Raw genomic sequence first — 21,661 nt, 5'->3', positions numbered from 1 at the left:
GGCACTCGGATCCGGGCAATAGGGGGAACGATGGGAGTAGTAGTGGCAACCCGGTTCCGTGGCTCAGGGTGGTCAGGCCAATGGTAGTCTGCTATGTCCTGCTGATAATGTCCGACTACGCCACCCGTGGATTTGCGGTTATTAGGAACCGCCGCTGCATGCAGACCGCTGGGGCTGATGAGGTGTGCAGCTATGGTAGTGTGACTCCCCACGGGAAGAGTGCGGCCCCAGGGCAGTATAGTGGATGGTGGGAGTGATGGTAGTGAGAGTCCCAGTGCTGATAGTGCTGGAGGAGCAAGGAGCACACAGACAACAGGTTGCAGTCCAGGGGTCTTTACTAAAACAGGTAAATTGACCCACAAACAGTCCCGGCTAGGAGGGGACCTGGATGTCTGAGAGCAACGGGGAAATTGGCCCTGGTCAGGGTGAGGGTGTAGGCCTACCGTGCTTTCTGCGCTCCTTCTGGCTATCTCCTCCTGATAGGGTAACAGCCCACGTTTCCGAGCTTTCCGTGCTTTCTCGCCTGTATGGCCTGCAACGTGGGTTCCTTTCTGCTCCCAGCCTTGTACGGCTTTACTGGTCCCTTCGGTTGTGGCAGGGCCTCCAGGCTTCTTAGGCCAAGGAATGTACAGTCCCTTGCGGGCTGGTTCTCTGCTGGGGGATGTGGAATCCTTCCAGCCTCAGACACCAAAGTCTGGTAAAGCTAAGTCTTTCTCTGCCAAGACAGGCTCTCTTCGCCTCTTGTCTCTGGCTTGTGGCTCTCTCCTCCTGCCACACTTCCTCTTAGGTTACAATGCAACTTTCTGTCCCTGCTCCACTCTGGGACTCGTCTCAGTGCTGAGACAGGCCATCCAGTTCTCTCTAACCCTGCCCCCAGCACCAGCTTTTATAGGGGCAGCCAGCTCCCCCTACTGGCCTGAGACAGGAGGCATTGCATGCTAATGTTCCCCTGACTAGAGAACCTCCCCCTTGCTCTCAGACACAGCTTTAATTACACTTGTGGCATCCAGGCAGGGTGACACACATGCGCCGCGCTGAGACGTCAGACGCAGAGGGAGAATGATGGCGGAGAGAGCATCATCTCTTGGCTGCCTCCTCCATCATTGCTTTCAACTGTATTGGCATCTAGGATGCCGATACAGTGGAGTGTGACGCTGGGCCGGGGGCCAATTCCAGCTTCGTGGGCCAAATATAATCACCCTGAGGGGCAGGTTTGTTTTGTGGCCCAGAGTTTGACATGTGTGATTTAGAGGCAGTGATCCTGTACATGGCCAGTCCTGACCCCAGAAGTGGATACAATTGTATCCAGTGTAGTCCAGCTAAACGCATCACAGCTGCTGCAGAAACCTCTGCTACAATGTATCAGTCTGGGGAGGACAGAGCACAACACTGATACATTGTATCCACTTCTCAGCCAGGACAGCAATGGGCAGGATTACCTGAAGGAAGCAAGAGCGTCCTCATTCACTGACAGCAAGGTGAGATCTTGTAAATGGGGAGGAATAGAAACAAAAATTCTAGAAGTTGTAGAACTTTTCATTTCTACAGAGATGAATCTCATTGAACCTGATATTTCACAGCTGGTATGGTGAGTGCAGTGCGGGTGTCTGACTATTGACGAGCAGCTCGTCCGGTCCAGCACAGTCTCTGCTCGGTGCCGGATTAGCAGATGTCGGGATTAGTTGGATTCCTGTAGCTCAGTCTCACTCTGGATATAAAGGTCCTTTGCTCTCCTGCACACAAGGCGGCAGGGGACCGTGCGGCGGCTGGTCTGGGGCTTTTCTTCCTGCGCTGATTTCTCGGCTTTGCTCTTGGATTATTTTTTACTTTCAGACATGAGATTTGGCGATTGTGGCATCAGCGCTTCTAATTACCTGACTTGGCATCTTACCCGCAGTGATGAGGAATCCGCCGCCCACCCTATAGAGCCGAGCGGCGGCAAAGGGAACAGCACAGACCAGCAGGAGCCCCCCCATCACACTGGCGGCCACTGCGAGGATGATAAACGCCGTCCAGAAGCCTCTGTACACTGCAAGAAAACCGCACAGATTAATGCCTGGCCTCCCTGTGCGCGCCAACTACACATAACACACACTACACACAGTATATAATACACACTACACACAGTATATAACACACACTACACACAGTATATAATACACACTACACACAGTATATAACACACACTACACACAGTATATAATACACACAGTATATAATACACACTACACACAGTATATAATACACACTACACACAGTATATAATACACACAGTATATAATACACACTACACACAGTATATAACACACACTACACACAGTATATAGTACACACTACATACAGTATATAATACACACTACACACAGTATATAATACACACTACATACAGTATATAATACACACTACATACAGTATATAATACACACTACACACAGTATATAATACACACTACACACAGTATATAATACACACTACACACAGTATATAGTACACACTACACACAGTATATAGTACACATTACACACAGTATATAGTACACACTACACAGTGTCAGGCAAAAGGTATTTTTTCCCGAATTTTAAAAATGAGAGATGTTTTAAAAAAGAAAACCCCCCACCCCCTATCCGTTTGTAAGAAGACATAGAACTGCAGTGCTGGCCCCCACCCTAAGAATTTTTATTAGCGTCGTAAACTCTCAGTGTAGCGCAGCTTCTAGCTCAAACTAGATTATTCCCTCCAAAATTCCCATTGTTTAAAAGCTTGTGCAGTTAATGTAGAATTTAAAAACGCACATGACGGTCACTAACCCAGGGACCAGATTTTTGGAATGTTCAAATTTTCCTGGTTACAATGATATATTTTTCATAACTGGGATACCCCCAGAAATCGAGGAATTGGTCTCTTAGCTTCTGAGCATCATAGAGAGGTCCTGTTTAATATCCATCTGCATGAAAATTAGTGACGGCCAACATGATGTCTTCATCTTGGATGTGGGACCCCCCCACACCAAGATATGAAACATGAAGGTTTTTATGTTCTATGCAGCTGGGTGGTCTCACAAAGCCGAGCCCCCCTTGAGAGGTAGATAATGGGTGTCTCCCAGAGTTTTGGCTGCTTTTCAAAAAAGCAAATCGGCCATTTTCAGGTCATTCTTCTCAGGGACGCCAGACGCACGCACACCACGCTGCGCGGAAGAATCACGTCTAATTTCCGGGGAGCCGTCCCCCCCACAGAATCTGAGACCATCACCTCGTGGCGCAGGTGTTGCTATTACTTATCTCTTTTATTTTAATAACTGTTTATGCATACATGTAAATTGTCTCCTTTATAATATCTTGTATATATTTTGTAAACACTGCCCCCCTTTTGGGAGTAAATCATTAATTATTTACCAGTTTCGTCCTTCTTGTCCTATGTCGAGCAAACACGTTCCTCACCAGCTAATTCACGTTACCTACCAGGTACCCGATCCACTTGTTAAGCGATCGGTGGTGGCAGTATACCAGTATTTATGTGATATTGTGGGTTGAGGGTGGCTGGTCGGAGGTATATATACGTTCCTGGAAGGAACTGGTGGTATATATACGTCCTGTCACATCACGTGCCGCAATAGTCGACATAAACTAGAGGAGCTGCACCCGTGCTTATCCTCGGTCAATACAGTGTTTGACCAGCAGGATAAGGGGGCGCCAGAGAGCTGCAAGGTCTGACCCAAAAGTGGGTGTCGTTTTCCTGACAAATTGGTGGCAAGCGGTGGGATCATAGGACATTAGTGATCGGGTTTGAGCAATCATTCCTCTCACTAAAAGCTTGCACGGTTCTTACCTGGACCCTGCACGAAAGTTTTTAAGATCGAACTCAGTGTTTATTAGATCTGAGACAATACTGTATGTGTAGCAGTTACCCCTACCCTTCTTCGTTTTTTCTTTTCTATTTTTATTTTGGTGATCATGGTCGTAGTTGGGGAGTCCTGGTACAGCCAGCAGAAAAAGGACACTCTTATTGGAATATGTATAACCAAAGGCATTGACCCCCACGGCAAAAGCAGAGAACAAATGATTGCTGAACTGTTACAAGATGCTGCAGAGCCCGTCCGACAGCAGAGCCCTGATGAGGGGGCGGCCAGCCAAGGCCCGGATGGCGCTGCTGCAGGGGTCCAACCTGTGATTGCCAGCCATACCCGCAACCAGGGTAGTGTGGACCCCCACCTGCAGATGGCCTTGGAGGAGCTCGCTGCAGACGATCGTGATGGACGACTGCAGCTGATCCTGAAATTCCAGGAGCGAGCAGAGCGACAAGCCCAAGCTGACCGAGAGGCTGCTGAGCGACAAGCTGACCGACAACACCAGCTGGAGCTAGCCCGGATTCAGAAGAAGTCGCCCTCTACGCAGACCCGTGAGTCCAACAGTGCCAACTGCTTTAAACCTCGTCCTGAGCACTTCCCTTTGATGGAAAAGGAGGGGGACTTGGACACATTTCTGCGAGGCTTTGAAAAGGCCTGCAGGCAGTATCAGCTGCCCACCGACCAATGGGCAAGATATTTAACTCCAGGGCTCCGAGGAAAAGCCTTGGAGGTGTTCGCTTCCCTCCCTCGAGAACAAGATGGAGACTATGAGGCCGTTAAGCAGGCCCTGATAAAAAAGTACCAGCTGACTCCGGAGGTTTACCGGAAAAAGTTCAGAGCCCTCCAACGTGGACCACATGACACCTACAGCGATGTGGTAGACGGGCTCAGAAGCAACTTTGAGCAGTGGATCCAAGGACTGTCAGCGACCACCTTTGAGCAGCTAAAGGATCTGATGGTGAAAGACCAGTTCCTGCATCTGTGTCCGACGGAGGTACGGCAGTTCGTGATGGATCGGGAGCCACCAGATGCCAATAAAGCAGCGCAGATCGCAGACACCTACGAGGCTAACCGGAGACCAGAGGTGCGGAAGCCGGTCGTCGCCAGCTGGAAAGGGGGCAAGTCATCAACCACCAACCCTGCCCCTGCCAGCCGACCTTCCGGAGGCCTTTTTCCCGTTACCAAGGCCCTGCCTGCATCTGATGCCCGCAGGTGTTATTCCTGCAACCAGACTGGTCATCTCAGCGCCACTTGCCCAGAGAAGCAGAGGAAGAACCCCCCATCCAAGGCCCCAGGGCCTAAGGCATCAGTTCTTTTGGTTGGTGGGCCGGTTGGGAGGGCCTGTGAAAACTTTCAGTCTGTCAGGGTGGGGGACACTCTCACTGTAGGCCTCAAGGACACTGGGGCCGAATGAACCCTCATCCGACCCGAACTGGTGTCCACTGAAGAGCTTATTCCGGGAAAGACCCTGACTGTCACCGGGATTGGGGGCGTCCGATGCCCCTTGCCCATGGCCCGGGTTTTTATTGATTGGGGTGCGGGGTGTGGGGTGAAGGAAGTGGGAGTATCCAAAAACCTACCTGCAAATGTTTTGTTGGGAACTGATTTGGGGAGGATGCTTGCTTATTATGTCCCTAACACCCCTCCCCGATCTGATACGGTTGGTAAGGTTAATGCTGATACTGTGAATGTCAATGCTTTACATGATGATGATGATGATGATGATGTTGTATTGGAAGGTGCAGGAGAACTCAGCCATGTCACTCTGCGGGGTGATGTTGCTAAGGATCCCCTAGCAGGAGCAAAGATCAGTACCAAGGGTAATGGGGAGAGGCACGAGGACCATGACGCAGGTGGTGCTGTGCCAGCGACCAGTGTCACAACAGAAGGTGACTTGGCTGATAGTCGCTGCCCCATACGTAGCACTGTGCCTGAGGTAATGGAGGATGATGGAGAAGTAGTTCTCATGGCCTCGCAGGCTAATGAGACGGTGTTATTCCCCGGGGAGACGGCCTATATAGCCGCTGTTACCCGCAGTCAGAGTGCCCAGAACGCAAGTAACGCCCTGCCTTCTGGACCCTCCTCCGACAGAGGAATAACCGGATCATGTATGGACCCAGAGCCGGTCCCAGAGGGTCCCAGTGAGGACGTGGCCTTAACCTCACTTCTGGCTTCCTCCAGCCAGGAGTTTCAGGCAGCTCTGCACTCAGATGCTAGCCTGGAGACGTTAAGGAACCTCACGGAGAAACCCACCTCCGAGTCGGATAATGAGAGGGTATTCTGGGACCAAGGAAGGTTGTACCGGGAGACAGTTCCCTGTACACCCCAACAGGAGTGGCTGAGGGAAAGACAGCTGGTCGTCCCCTTCCAATTCAGGGACGAGTTGTTGCGGATCGCCCATAAAATTCCACTCGCTGGACACTTGGGGGTCAGCAAAACCAAGGCCCAGCTGTCCCATCACTTTTATTGGCCCAAAATGAGGACAGATGTTGTGAACTACTGTCGCTCCTGTACCACGTGTCAAAGAGTGGGAAAGTCAGGGCCGGCCCCCAAAGCCCCCCTGATCTCTTTGCCAGTGATAGAGGAGCCTTTCCAGAGGATTGCTGTGGACATTGTGGGACCACTGTCCATGCCCAGCAGCTCTGGAAAACTTTTCATCCTTACCGTGGTAGACTATGCTACCCGGTATCCGGAGGCAGTAGCCCTGTCCTCAATTAGGGCGGATAAGGTGGCGGACGCCCTCTTGGCCATCTTTTCACGAGTAGGATTTCCCAGGGAGATGCTTACCTACCAGGGGACTCAGTTCATGTCACGCTTAATGGAGGCCCTATGTAAGAAAATGCAGGTATTGAGCGCGTATCACCCACAGACCAATGGTTTGTGTGAGCGATTCAACGGTACCCTCAAACAGATGTTAAAAATGCTGGTTGAAACCCAGGGTCGCGACTGGGAGCGTTACCTCCCACACCTGCTATTTGCTTACAGAGAGGTTCCACAGGCCTCGACGGGGTTCTCCCCCTTTGAGCTCCTGTATGGCAGGCGTGTCCGAGGACCCCTTGGGTTGATAAGGGAATTCTGGGAAGAAGAGCCGAGCTCCCCAGGAGTGCCCATTGTGGAGTATGTCATGCGCTTCCGTGACAAGATGCAGACCTTGACGCAGTTTGTGCATAACAACATGGCGCAAGCCCAGGCTGACCAGAAGCATTGGTACGACCAGAACGCCCGAGAACGGACCTACCAGGTGGGTCAAAAGGTGTGGGTGCTGGTCCCCGTACCAAAGGACAAGCTTCAGGCGGTCTGGGAAGGCCCGTACGTCATTCACCAACAGCTCAACCCGGTCACCTATGTGATCACACTTGACCACGAGCGGGGTAGGCGTTTCACGTTAATATGATGAAGGCTCATCAGGAACGTGGAACCTGCGTCCTACCGGTCTGCAACCTGCCCGAGGATGGGGAGGATGACCCCCTTTTGGACATGCTCGCCCAAGCGAAGGCCAGCGGGTCCCTAGAGGATGTAGAGCTAAGCGACTTGCTATCCGCAGACCAGAGGTCTCAGATGCAAGCAGTGCTGAAACCCTTCCAAGCAGTGTTCACCAACCTGCCTGGCAGGACTGAAGTGGCGGTCCATGAAGTGGACACCGGGAATCATGCCCCACTCCGGCGGACAGCCTATCGAATCTTCGACGAGGTGCAGCATGTCATGCGCCAGGAGGTCGAGGAGATGCTGCAGTTGGGGGTGATTAAGCGGTCCAAGGGCGCGTGGGCCTCACCTGTAGTCCTGGTGCCAAAGAAGGACCGGACCACCCGGTTCTGTGTGGACTACAGGGGGCTCAACGCTATCACAGCCTCTGATGCACAACCAATGCCACGCATTGAGGAGCTGCTGGTGCGGTTAGCCAGTGCGAGCTATCTCTCCATTATGGATTTGAGTCGGGGATATTGGCAGATTCCCTTGAGCCCCGGGGCCCAAGAGAAGTCCGCCTTTATCACCCCCTTCGGATTGTATGAATCCACGGTCATGCCTTTCGGCATGAAAAATGCCCCTGCCACGTTCCAGCGAATGGTCAACCACCTGCTCCAGGGACTGGAGAGGTACGCAGTGGCGTACCTGGATGACATTGCCATCTTCAGTCCCACCTGGGAGGATCACCTCGAGCATCTGCAGCAGGTGCTCGGGCGCATTCACCAGGCGGGCTTGACCATCAAGCCGGGAAAGTGCCAGATGGGCATGAACGAGGTCCACTACCTGGGGCACCGGGTAGGTGGGGGTACTCTGAAGCCAGAGCCTGGAAAGGTGGACGCTATCGTGTCCTGGCCCACCCCCAGGACCAAGAAGCAGGTGCAGTCCTTCTTGGGCACCGCAGGGTACTATAGACGCTTTGTACAGGACTATAGTAGCCTTGCGAAGCCCTTGACAGACCTCATCAGGAAGAGCCTACCCCATTCCTTCAAATGGACAGATGAATGCGAGGTGGCCTTTAGGGCGTTGAAGACTGCCTTGAGCAGATCCCCTGTGCTAAAGGCGGTCGACGGCACACGGCCACTCTTAGTACAGACCGACGCCAGTGAGTTTGGCCTCGGTGCTGTACTCAGCCAGGTCGACTCGGGGAACCAAGAACACCCCGTGTTGTACCTAAGCCGGAAACTGCTGCCGAGGGAAGTGGCCTATTCCACCATAGAGAAGGAGTGCCTGGCCATTGTATGGGCCCTCAACCGCTTACAGCCTTACTTGTACGGGCGCCCCTTCACTTTCGTGACTGACCACAACCCCCTGAGTTGGCTGCACACCATGTCAGGTGCCAACGGAAGGTTGTTAAGCTGGAGCCTCACCCTCCAGCAGTACGACTTTACCGTTCAACACCGCAAGGGCAGCGAGCATGGCAATGCTGATGGGTTGTCCCGGCGAGGGGAGCCTCCAGACATACGCTTGGAGGAGTACCAGAAGGTCCTACCTCCATAGCGCAGTCTAAAAGGGGGAGGTGTCAGGCAAAAGGTATTTTTTCCCGAATTTTAAAAATGAGAGATGTTTTAAAAAAGAAACCCCCCCCACACCCTATCCGTTTGTAAGAAGACATAGAACTGCAATGCTGGCCCCCACCCTAAGAATTTTTATTAGCGTCGTAAACCCTCAGTGTAGCGCAGCTTCTAGCTCAAACTAAATTATTCCCTCCAAAATTCCCATTGTTTAAAAGATTGTACAGTTAATGTAGAATTTAAAAACGCACATGACGGTCACTAACCCAGGGACCAGATTTTTGGAATGTTCACATTTTCCTGGTTACAATGATATATTTTTCATAACTGGGATACCCCCAGAAATTGAGGAATTGGTCTCTTAGCTTCTGAGCATCATAGAGAGGTCCTGTTTAATATCCATCTGCATGAAAATTAGTGACGGCCAACATGATGTCTCCATCTTGGATGTGGGACCCCCCCACACCAAGATATGAAACATGAAGGCTTTTATGTTCTATGCAGCTGGTGGTCTCACAAAGCCGAGCCCCCCTTGTGAGGTAAATAATGGGTGTCTCCCAGAGTTTTGGCTGCTTTTCAAAAAAGCAAATCGGCCATTTTCAGGTCATTCTTCTCAGGGACGCCAGACGCACGCACCCCACGCTGCGCGGAAGAATCACGTCTAATTTCCGGGGAGCTGTCCCCCTCACAGAATCTGAGACCATCACCTTGTGAAGCAGGTTTTGCTATTACTTATCCCTTTTATTTTAATAACTGTTTATGCATACATGTAAATTGTCTCCTTTATAATATCTTGTATATATTTTGTAAACACTGCCCCCCTTTTGGGAGTAAATCATTAATTATTTACCAGTTTCGTCCTTCTTGTCCTATGTCGAGCAAACACGTTCCTCACCAGCTAATTCACGTTACCTACCAGGTACCCGATCCACCTGTTAAGCGATCGGTGGTGGCAGTATATCAGTATTTATGTGATATTGTGGGTTGAGGGTGGCTTGTCGGAGGTATATATACGTTCCTGGAAGGAACTGGTGGTATATATACGCCCTGTCACATCACGTGCCGCAATAGTCGACATAAACTAGAGCAGCTGCACCCGTGCTTATCCTCGGTCAATACCGTGTTTGACCAGCAGGATAAGGGGGCACCAGAGAGCTCCAAGGTCTGAACCAAAAGTGGGTGTCGTTTTCCTGACACACAGTATATAATACACACTACACACAGTATATAATACACACTACACACAGTATATAACACACACTACACACAGTATATAATACACACTACACACAGTATATAACACACACTACACACAGTATATAATACACACTACACACAGTATATAATACACACTACACACAGTATATAGTACACACTACACCCAGTATATAGTACACACTACACCCAGTATATAATACACACTACACACAGTATATAGTACACACTACACACAGTATATAGTACACACTACACACAGTATATAACACACACTACACACAGTATATAATACACACTACACACAGTATATAACACACACTACACACAGTATATAATACACACTACACACAGTATATAGTACACACTACACACAGTATATAACACACACTACACACAGTATATAGTACACACTACACACAGTATATAGTACACACTACACACAGTATGTAACACACACTACACACAGTATATAATACACACTACACACAGTATATAGTACACACTACACACAGTATATAATACACACTACACACAGTATATAACACACACTACACACAGTATATAATACACACTACACACAGTATATAGTACACACTACACACAGTATATAGTACACACTACACACAGTATATAACACACACTACACACAGTATATAATACACACTACACACAGTATATAATACACACTACACACAGTATATAATACACACTACACACAGTATATAATACACGCTACACAAAGTATATAATACACACTACACACAGTATATAATACACACTACACACAGTATATAGTACACACTACACACAGTATATAATTCACACTACACACAGTATATAGTACACACTACACACAGTATATAATACACACTACACACAGTATATAGTACACACTACACACAGTATATAACACACACTACACACAGTATATAATACACACTACACATAGTATATAGTACACACTACACACAGTATATAGTACACACTACACACAGTATATAATACACACTACACACAGTATATAATACACACTACACACAGTATATAGTACACACTACACACAGTATATAGTACACACTACACACAGTATATAATACACACTACACACAGTATATAATACACACAGTATATAATACACACTACACACAGAATATAATACACACTACACACAGTATATAATACACACTACACACAGTATACAATACACGCTACACAAAGTATATAATACACACTACACACAGTATATAATACACACTACACACAGTATATAGTACACACTACACACAGTATATAATTCACACTACACACAGTATATAGTACACACTACACACAGTATATAATACACACTACACACAGTATATAGTACACACTACACACAGTATATAACACACACTACACACAGTATATAATACACACTACACATAGTATATAGTACACACTACACACAGTATATAGTACACACTACACACAGTATATAATACACACTACACACAGTATATAATACACACTACACACAGTATATAGTACACACTACACACAGTATATAGTACACACTACACACAGTATATAATACACACTACACACAGTATATAATACACACAGTATATAATACACACTACACACAGAATATAATACACACTACACACAGTATATAATACACACTACACACAGTATATAATACACACAGTATATAATACACACTACACACAGTATATAGTACACACTACACACAGTATATAGTACACACTACACACAGTATATAATACACACTACACACTGTATATAATACACACTACACAGTATATAATACATACTACACACAGTATATATTACACACTACACACATTATATAGTACACACTACACACAGTATATAGTACATACTACACACAGTATATAGTACACACTACACTGTATATAATACATACTACACACAGTATATAATACACACTACACACAGTATATAATACACACTACACACAGTATATAATACACACTACACACAGTATATAGTACACACTACACACAGTATATAACACACTACACACAGTATATAGTACACACTACACACAGTATATAATACACACTACACACATACTACACATAGTGTATAATACACACTACACACAGTATATAATACACACTGCACACAGTATATAATACACACTACACACAGTATATAATACACACTACACACAGTATATAATACACACTACACAGTATATAATACATACTACACACAGTATATATTACACACTACACACATTATATAGTACACACTACACACAGTATATAGTACATACTACACACAGTATATAGTACACACTACACTGTATATAATACATACTACACACAGTATATAATACACACTACACACAGTATATAATACACACTACACACAGTATATAATACACACTACACACAGTATATAGTACACACTACACACAGTATATAACACACTACACACAGTATATAGTACACACTACACACAGTATATAATACACACTACACACATACTACACATAGTGTATAATACACACTACACACAGTATATAATACACACTGCACACAGTATATAATACACACTACACACAGTATATAATACACACTACACACAGTATATAATACACACTACACACAGTATATAATACACACTACACACAGTATATAGTACACACTACACACAGTATATAGTACACACTACACACAGTATATAATACACACTACACACAGTATATAGTACACACTACACACAGTATATAGTACACACTACTTGTTAGAACCTTGCTCTTAGGTTTTTTCCTTTGCTGGTCACATGACCTTGTTGGCCTATTTAATCCTGCTCCGCCCTTCTGGCTTTGCTGGACTTCATTGTATAACTACTTTCTAGCTAGCCTGTGCTCTGTATCTAACTCTGTTAGTTTGCTTGGTCTACGGACCTCAGTGTTCTATATATTTTGTTTGTTTGTCTGTCTGCTACTATTTCTGTTAGGAGGTGTCCCATTTTCCTCCTAGTCCTAAGTACTTGTAGGGATTCCTTCCCCACATCTATAGGTCTCCGTACAGACTAGCTTAGGACTTTAGCAGGTCTGATCGCAGGATCAGGTTCCCTGTTACATCGTAGGGATTCAGCTGAGTTCTATCGTAGGGACAGATTTCCTCTCTTTCCTTAGCTCTTGTAGCAGAACATAACAGTAAGTCCAGCCAGAAATAGACTTTTCAGAGCAGAATCGTTCCACCCTGTTTGAGTAGACCAACGACGGAAATGAGTACAATATTTTTCCACATTACCTGATCCCTGTCTCAAACGTCTTAACTCAGTCTCAGCTGATGCGACACGGTCAGGATCATCATATAATAGTCCCAAAGCAGAAAAAAAACTATCCACTGATCTGAAGCATGTATCACTAGGCTGCAAAGAAAAGGCCCACTCCTGAGGCTCTTTGCGCAAAAGTGACATTATGAACCCTATGCGCTGGGATTCATCCCCAGAGGACTTGGGTCTCAAACGAAAATACAATAAGCAAGCATTTTTAAATGAAAAAAATTCTCGGTGTTCACCAAAAAATAAATCCGGCAAACATACCTTAGGCTCCAAGAAATGTGCTCCAGGACAGTTACTCACGTGCTGACGGAGCTCGGCCACCTCCAGAGAGAGTCCCTGCAGGCGATGAGCCAAATCCTGAACCGACACCATGATGGAACAGAAAAATCTTTCCTTAGAGAATTTGCAGGCTGGACTTCATTGTATAACTACTTTCTAGCTAGCCTGTGCTCTGTATCTAACTCTGTTAGTTTGCTTGGTCTACGGACCTCAGTGTTCTATATATTTTGTCTGTTTGTCTGTCTGCTACTATTTCTGTTAGGAGGTGTCCCATTTTCCTCCCAGTCCTTAGTACTTGTAGGGATTCCTTCCCCACATCTATAGGTCTCCGTACAGACTAGCTTAGGACTTTAGCAGGTCTGATCGCAGGATCAGGTTCCCTGTTACATCGTAGGGATTCAGCTGAGTTCTATCGTAGGGACAGATTTCCTCTCTTTCCTTAGCTCTGGTAGCAGAACATAACACTACTCACAGTATATAGTACACACTACACGAAGTATATAATACACACTACACACAGTATATAACACACACTACACACAGTATATAACACACACTACACACAATATATAATACACACTACACACAGTATATAGTACACACTACACACAGTATATAATACACACTACACACAGTATATAATACACACTACACACAATATATAATACACACTACACACAGTATATAGTACACACTACACACAGTATATAATACACACTACACACAGTATATAGTACACACTACACAAAGTATATAATACACACTACACACAGTATATAGTACACACTACACACAGTATATAATTCACACTACACACAGTATATAGTACACACTACACACAGTATATAATATACACTACACACAGTATATAATACACACTACACACAGTATATAATACACACTACACACAGTATATAATACACACTACACACAGTATATAGTACACACTACACACAGTATATAATACACACTACACAGAATATAATACACACTACACACAGTATATAGTACACACTACACACAGTATATAATACACACTATACACAGTATATAGTACACACTACACACAGTATATAATACACACTACACACAGTATATAGTACACACTACACACAGTATATAATTCACACTACACACAGTATATAGTACACACTACACACAGTATATAATATACACTACACACAGTATATAGTACACACTACACACAGTATATAATACACACTACACACAGTATATAATACACACTACACACAGTATATAGTACACACTACACACAGTATATAATACACACTACACACAGAATATAATACACACTACACACAGTATATAATACACACTACACACAGTATATAATACACACTACACACAGTATATAGTACACACTACACACAGTATATAATACACACTACACACAGTATATAATACACACAGTATATAATACACACTACACACAGTATATAGTACACACTACACACAGTATATAGTACAAACTACACACAGTATATAATACACACTACACACAGTATATAATACACACTACACAGTATATAATACACACAGTATATAATACACACTACACACAGTATATAATACACACTACACACAGTATATAGTACACACCACACACAGTATATAATACACACTACACACAGTATATAATACACACTACACACAATATATAACACACACTACACACAGTATATAGTACACACTACACACAGTATATAACACACACTACACACAGTATATAATACACACTACACACAGTATATAATACACACTACACACAGTATATAGTACACACTACACACAGTATATAGTACACACTACACACAGTATATAGTACACACTACACACAGTATATAACACAGACTACACACAGTATATAATACACACTACACACAGTATATAATACACACTACACACACTATATAACACACACACTACACACAGTATATAATACACACTACACACAGTATATAGTACACACTACACACAGTATATAGTACACACTACACACAGTATATAGTACACACTACACACAGTATATAACACACACTACACACAGTATATAATACACACTACACACAGTATATAATACACACTACACACAGTATATAGTACACACTACACACAGTATATAGTACACACTACACACAGTATATAGTACACACTACACACAGTATATAACACAGACTACACACAGTATATAATACACACTACACACAGTATATAGTACACACTACACACAGTATATAATACATACTACACACAGTATATAATACACACTACACACAGTATATAATACACACTACACACACTATATAACACACACACTACACACAGTATATAATACACACTACACACAGTATATAATACACACTACACACAGTATATAGTACACACTACACACAGTATATAACACAGACTACACACACAGTATATAACACACACTACACACAGTATATAGTACACACTACACACAGTATATAGTACACACTACACACATACTACACATAGTATATAATACACACTACACACAGTATATAATACACACTGCACACAGTATATAACACACACTACACACAGTATATAATACACACTACACACAGTATATAGTACACACTACACACAGTATATAATACACACTACACACAGTATATAGTACACATTACACACAGTATATAACACACACTACACACAGTATATAGTACACACTACACACAGTATATAATACACACTACACACAGTATATAATACACACTACACACAGTATATAGTACACACTACACACAGTATATAATACACACTACTCACAGTATATAGTACACACTACTCACAGTATATAGTACACACTACACGCAGTATATAATACACACTACACACAGTATATAACACACACTAAACACAGTATATAGTACACACTACACACAGTATATAATACACACTACACACAGTATATAACACACACTAAACACAGTATATAGTACACACTACACACAGTACATAGTACACACTACATACAGTATATAATACACACTACACACAGTATATAATACACTCTACACAGTATATAATACACACTACACACAGTATATAATACACACTAAACACAGTATATAGTACACACTACACACAGTACATAGTACACACTACATACAGTATATAATACACACTACACACAGTATATAATACACTCTACACAGTATATAATACACACTACACACAGTATATAATACACACTAAACACAGTATATAGTACACACTACACACAGTATATAATACACACTACACAGAGTATATAATACACTCTACACACAGTATATATGGTACACACTACACACAGTATATAGTACACACTACACACAGTATATAATACACTCTACACAGTATATAATACACACTACACACAGTATATAATACACACTACGCACAGTATATAGTACACACTACACACAGTATATAATACACACTACGCACAGTATATAGTACACACTACACACAGTATATAACACACACTACACACAGTATATAACACACACTACACACAGTATATAATACACACTACACACAGTATATAGTACACACTACACACAGTATATAGTACACACCACACAGTATATAGTACACACTACACACAGTATATAATACACACTACACACAGTATATAATACACACTACACACAGTATATAGTACACACTACACACAGTATATAATACACACTACACACAGTATATAATACACGCTACACACAGTATATAGTACACACTACACACGGTATATAGTACACACTACACACAGTATATAGTACACACCACACAGTATATAGTACACACTACACACAGTATATAGTACACACTACACACAGTATATAGTACACACTACACACAGTATATAATACACACTACACAGTATATAATACACACTACACACAGTATATAATACACACTACACACAGTATATAACACACACTACACACAGTATATAGTACACACTACACAAAGTATATAACACACACTACACACAGTATATAGTACACACTACACACAGTATATAACACACACTACACACAGTATATAGTACACACTACACAGTATATAATACACACTACACACAGTATATAATACACACTACACACAGTATATAACACACACTACACACAGTATATAGCACACACTACACACAGTATATAGTACACACTACACACAGTATATAACACACACTACACACAGTATATAGTACACACTACACACAGTATATAATACACACTACAAACATACTGCACACAGTATATAGTACACACTACACACAGTATATAATACACACTACACACAGTATATAATACACTACACACAGTATATAATACACACTACAAACATACTGCACACAGTATATAGTGCACACTACACACAGTATATAATACACACTACACACAGTATATAATACACACTACACACAGTATATAATACACTACACACAGTATATAGTACACACTACACACAGTATATAATACACACTACACACAATATATAATACACACTACGCACAGTATATAACACACACTACACACAGTATATAATACACACTACACACAGTATATAGTACACACTACACACAGTATATAATACACACTACACACAGTATATAATACACACTACACACAGTATATAACACACTACACACAGTATATAGTACACACTACACACAGAATATAATACACACTACACACAGTATATAGTACACACTACACAGTATATAATACACACTACACACAGTATATAATACACACTACACAGTATATAGTACACACTACACACAATATATAATACACACTACACACAGTATATAATACACACTACACACAGTATATAATACACACTACACACAGTATATAATACACACTACACAGTATATAGTACACACTACACACAGTATATAACACACTACACACAGTATATAATACACACTACACACAGTATATAATACACACTACACACAGTATATAATACACACTACACAGTATATAGTACACACTACACACAGTATATAATACACACTACACACAGTATATAATACACACTACACAGTATATAGTACACACTACAAACAGTATATAATACACACTACACACAATATATAATACACACTACACACAGTATATAATACACACTACACACAGTATATAGTACACACTACACACAGTATATAATACACACTACACACAATATATAATACACACTACACACAGTATATAATACACACTACACACAGTATATAATACACACTACACACAGCATATAATACACACAGTATATAACACACTCTACACACAGTATATAACACGCACTACACACAGTATATAATACGCACTACACACAGTATATAATACACACTACACGCAGTATATAGTACACACTACACGCAGTATATAGTACACACTACACGCAGTATATAGTACACACTACACGCAGTATATAGTATACACTACACGCAGTATATAATACACACTACACGCAGTATATAGTACACACTGCACGCAGTATATAGTACACACTACACGCAGTATATAGTATACACTACACGCAGTATATAATACACACTACACGCAGTATATAGTACACACTGCACGCAGTATATAGTACACACTACACGCAGTATATAATACACACTACACGCAGTATATAATACACACTACACGCAGTATATAGTACACACTACACACAGTATATCGTACACACTACACACAGTATATAGTACACACTACACGCAGTATATAATACACACTACACGCAGTATATAATATACACTGAACGCAGTATATAGTACACACTACACGCAGTATATAATACACACTGAATGCAGTATATAGTACACACTACACGCAGTATAGAATACACACTGAATGCAGTATATAGTACACACTACACACAGTATATAATACACACTACACGCAGTATATAATACACACTACACACAGTATATAATACACACTACAGACAGTATATAATACACACTACACGCAGTATATAATACACACTGAACGCAGTATATAGTACACAATACACGCAGTATATAATACACACTGAATGCAGTATATAGTACACACTACACGCAGTATATAGTACACACTACACGCAGTATATAGTACACACTACACGCAGTATATAGTACACACTACACGCAGTATATATTGCACACTACACGCAGTATATAATACACACTACACGCAGTATATAGTACACACTACCCGCAGTATATAATACACACTACACACAGTATATAGTGCACACTACACGCAGTATATAATACACACTACCCGCAGTATATAGTACACACTACCCGCAGTATATAATGCACACTACACGCAGTATATAGTGCACACTACACGCAGTATATAATACACACTACACACAGTATATAATACACACTACACACAGTATATAATACACACTACACGCAGTATATAATACACACTACACGCAGTATATAATACACACTACACGCAGTATATAGTACACACTACACGCAGTATATAATACACACTACACACAGTATATAGTACACACTACACGCAGTATATAATACACACTACACGCAGTATATAATACACACTACACGCAGTATATAATACACACTACACACAGTATATAGTACACATTACACGCAGTATATAGTACACACTACACACAGTATATAGTACACACTACACGCAGTATATAGTACACACTACACACAGTATATAATCCACACTACACGCAGTATATAATACACACTACACGCAGTATATAGTACACACTACACGCAGTATATAATACACACTACACGCAGTATATAGTACACACTACACGCAGTATATAATACACACTACACGCAGTATATAATACACACTACACGCAGTATATAGTACACACTACACGCAGTATATAGTACACACTACACGCAGTATATAATACACACTACACGCAGTATATAATACACATTACACGCAGTATATAGTACACACTACACACAGTATATAATAAACACTACACGCAGTATATAGTACACACTACACACAGTATATAATACACAGTTCACGCAGTATATAATACACACTGAACGCAGTATATAGTACACACTACACGCAGTATATAATACACACTGAACGCAGTATATAGTACACACTACACGCAGTATATAGTACACACTACACGCAGTATATAGTACACACTATACGCAGTATATAATACACACTACACGCAGTATATAGTACACACTACACGCAGTATATAATACACACTACACGCAGTATATAGTACACACTACACGCAGTATATAGTACACACTACACGCAGTATATAGTACACACTACACGCAGTATATAGTACACACTACACGCAGTATATAATACACACTACACGCAGTATATAGTACACACTACACGCAGTATATAGTACACACTACACGCAGTATATAATACACACTACACGCAGTATATAACACACACTACACGCAGTATATAACACACACTACACGCAGTATATAATACACACTACACGCAGTATATAGTACACACTACACGCAGTATATAGTACACACCACACAGTATATAGTACACACTACACACAGTATATAATACACACTACACACAGTATATAGTACACACTACACACAGTATATAGAACACACCACACACAGTATATAGTACACACTACACACAGTATATAACACACACTACACACAGTATATAACACACACTACACACAGTATATAGTACACACTACACGCAGTATATAGTGCACACTACACGCAGTATATAGTGCACACTACACGCAGTATACAGTACACACTACACGCAGTATATAATACACACTACACGCAGTATAAAGTACACACTACACGCAGTATATAGTACACACTACACGCAGTATATATTACACACTACACGCAGTATATAGTACACACTACACGCAGTATATAATACACACTACACGCAGTATATAGTACACACTACACGCAGTATATAATACACTCTACACG

At 42.3% G+C, this 21,661-nt stretch overlaps 1 protein-coding gene across 2 annotated transcripts in view; it reads right to left on the bottom strand.

The window, feature by feature from the left end:
* LOC141153342 (transmembrane protein 182-like) overlaps nucleotides 1-21,661 on the bottom strand; it is a 91,523-nt gene that overhangs the window by 14,964 nt on the left and 54,898 nt on the right. The window contains exon 4 of one of the 2 annotated variants that reach the window (XM_073638057.1): nucleotides 1,892-2,029. The exons of the other annotated variant lie outside the window; for it this stretch is intronic. Coding sequence (XP_073494158.1) covers nucleotides 1,892-2,029 — 138 coding nt within the window. The remainder of the gene's footprint in view (nucleotides 1-1,891; nucleotides 2,030-21,661) is intronic. 2 annotated transcript variants of the gene reach the window in all.

The sequence above is a fragment of the Phyllobates terribilis genome, unplaced genomic scaffold (genome assembly GCF_046119375.1).
Source record: "Phyllobates terribilis strain yellow unplaced genomic scaffold, ASM4611937v1 Scaffold_7__3_contigs__length_470593459, whole genome shotgun sequence".
In the NCBI taxonomy this organism is placed as follows: Eukaryota; Metazoa; Chordata; class Amphibia; order Anura; family Dendrobatidae; genus Phyllobates; species Phyllobates terribilis.
The sequence above is the reverse complement of the archived record's forward strand: the minus strand, read 5'-3'. Positions and strand labels throughout refer to the sequence as shown.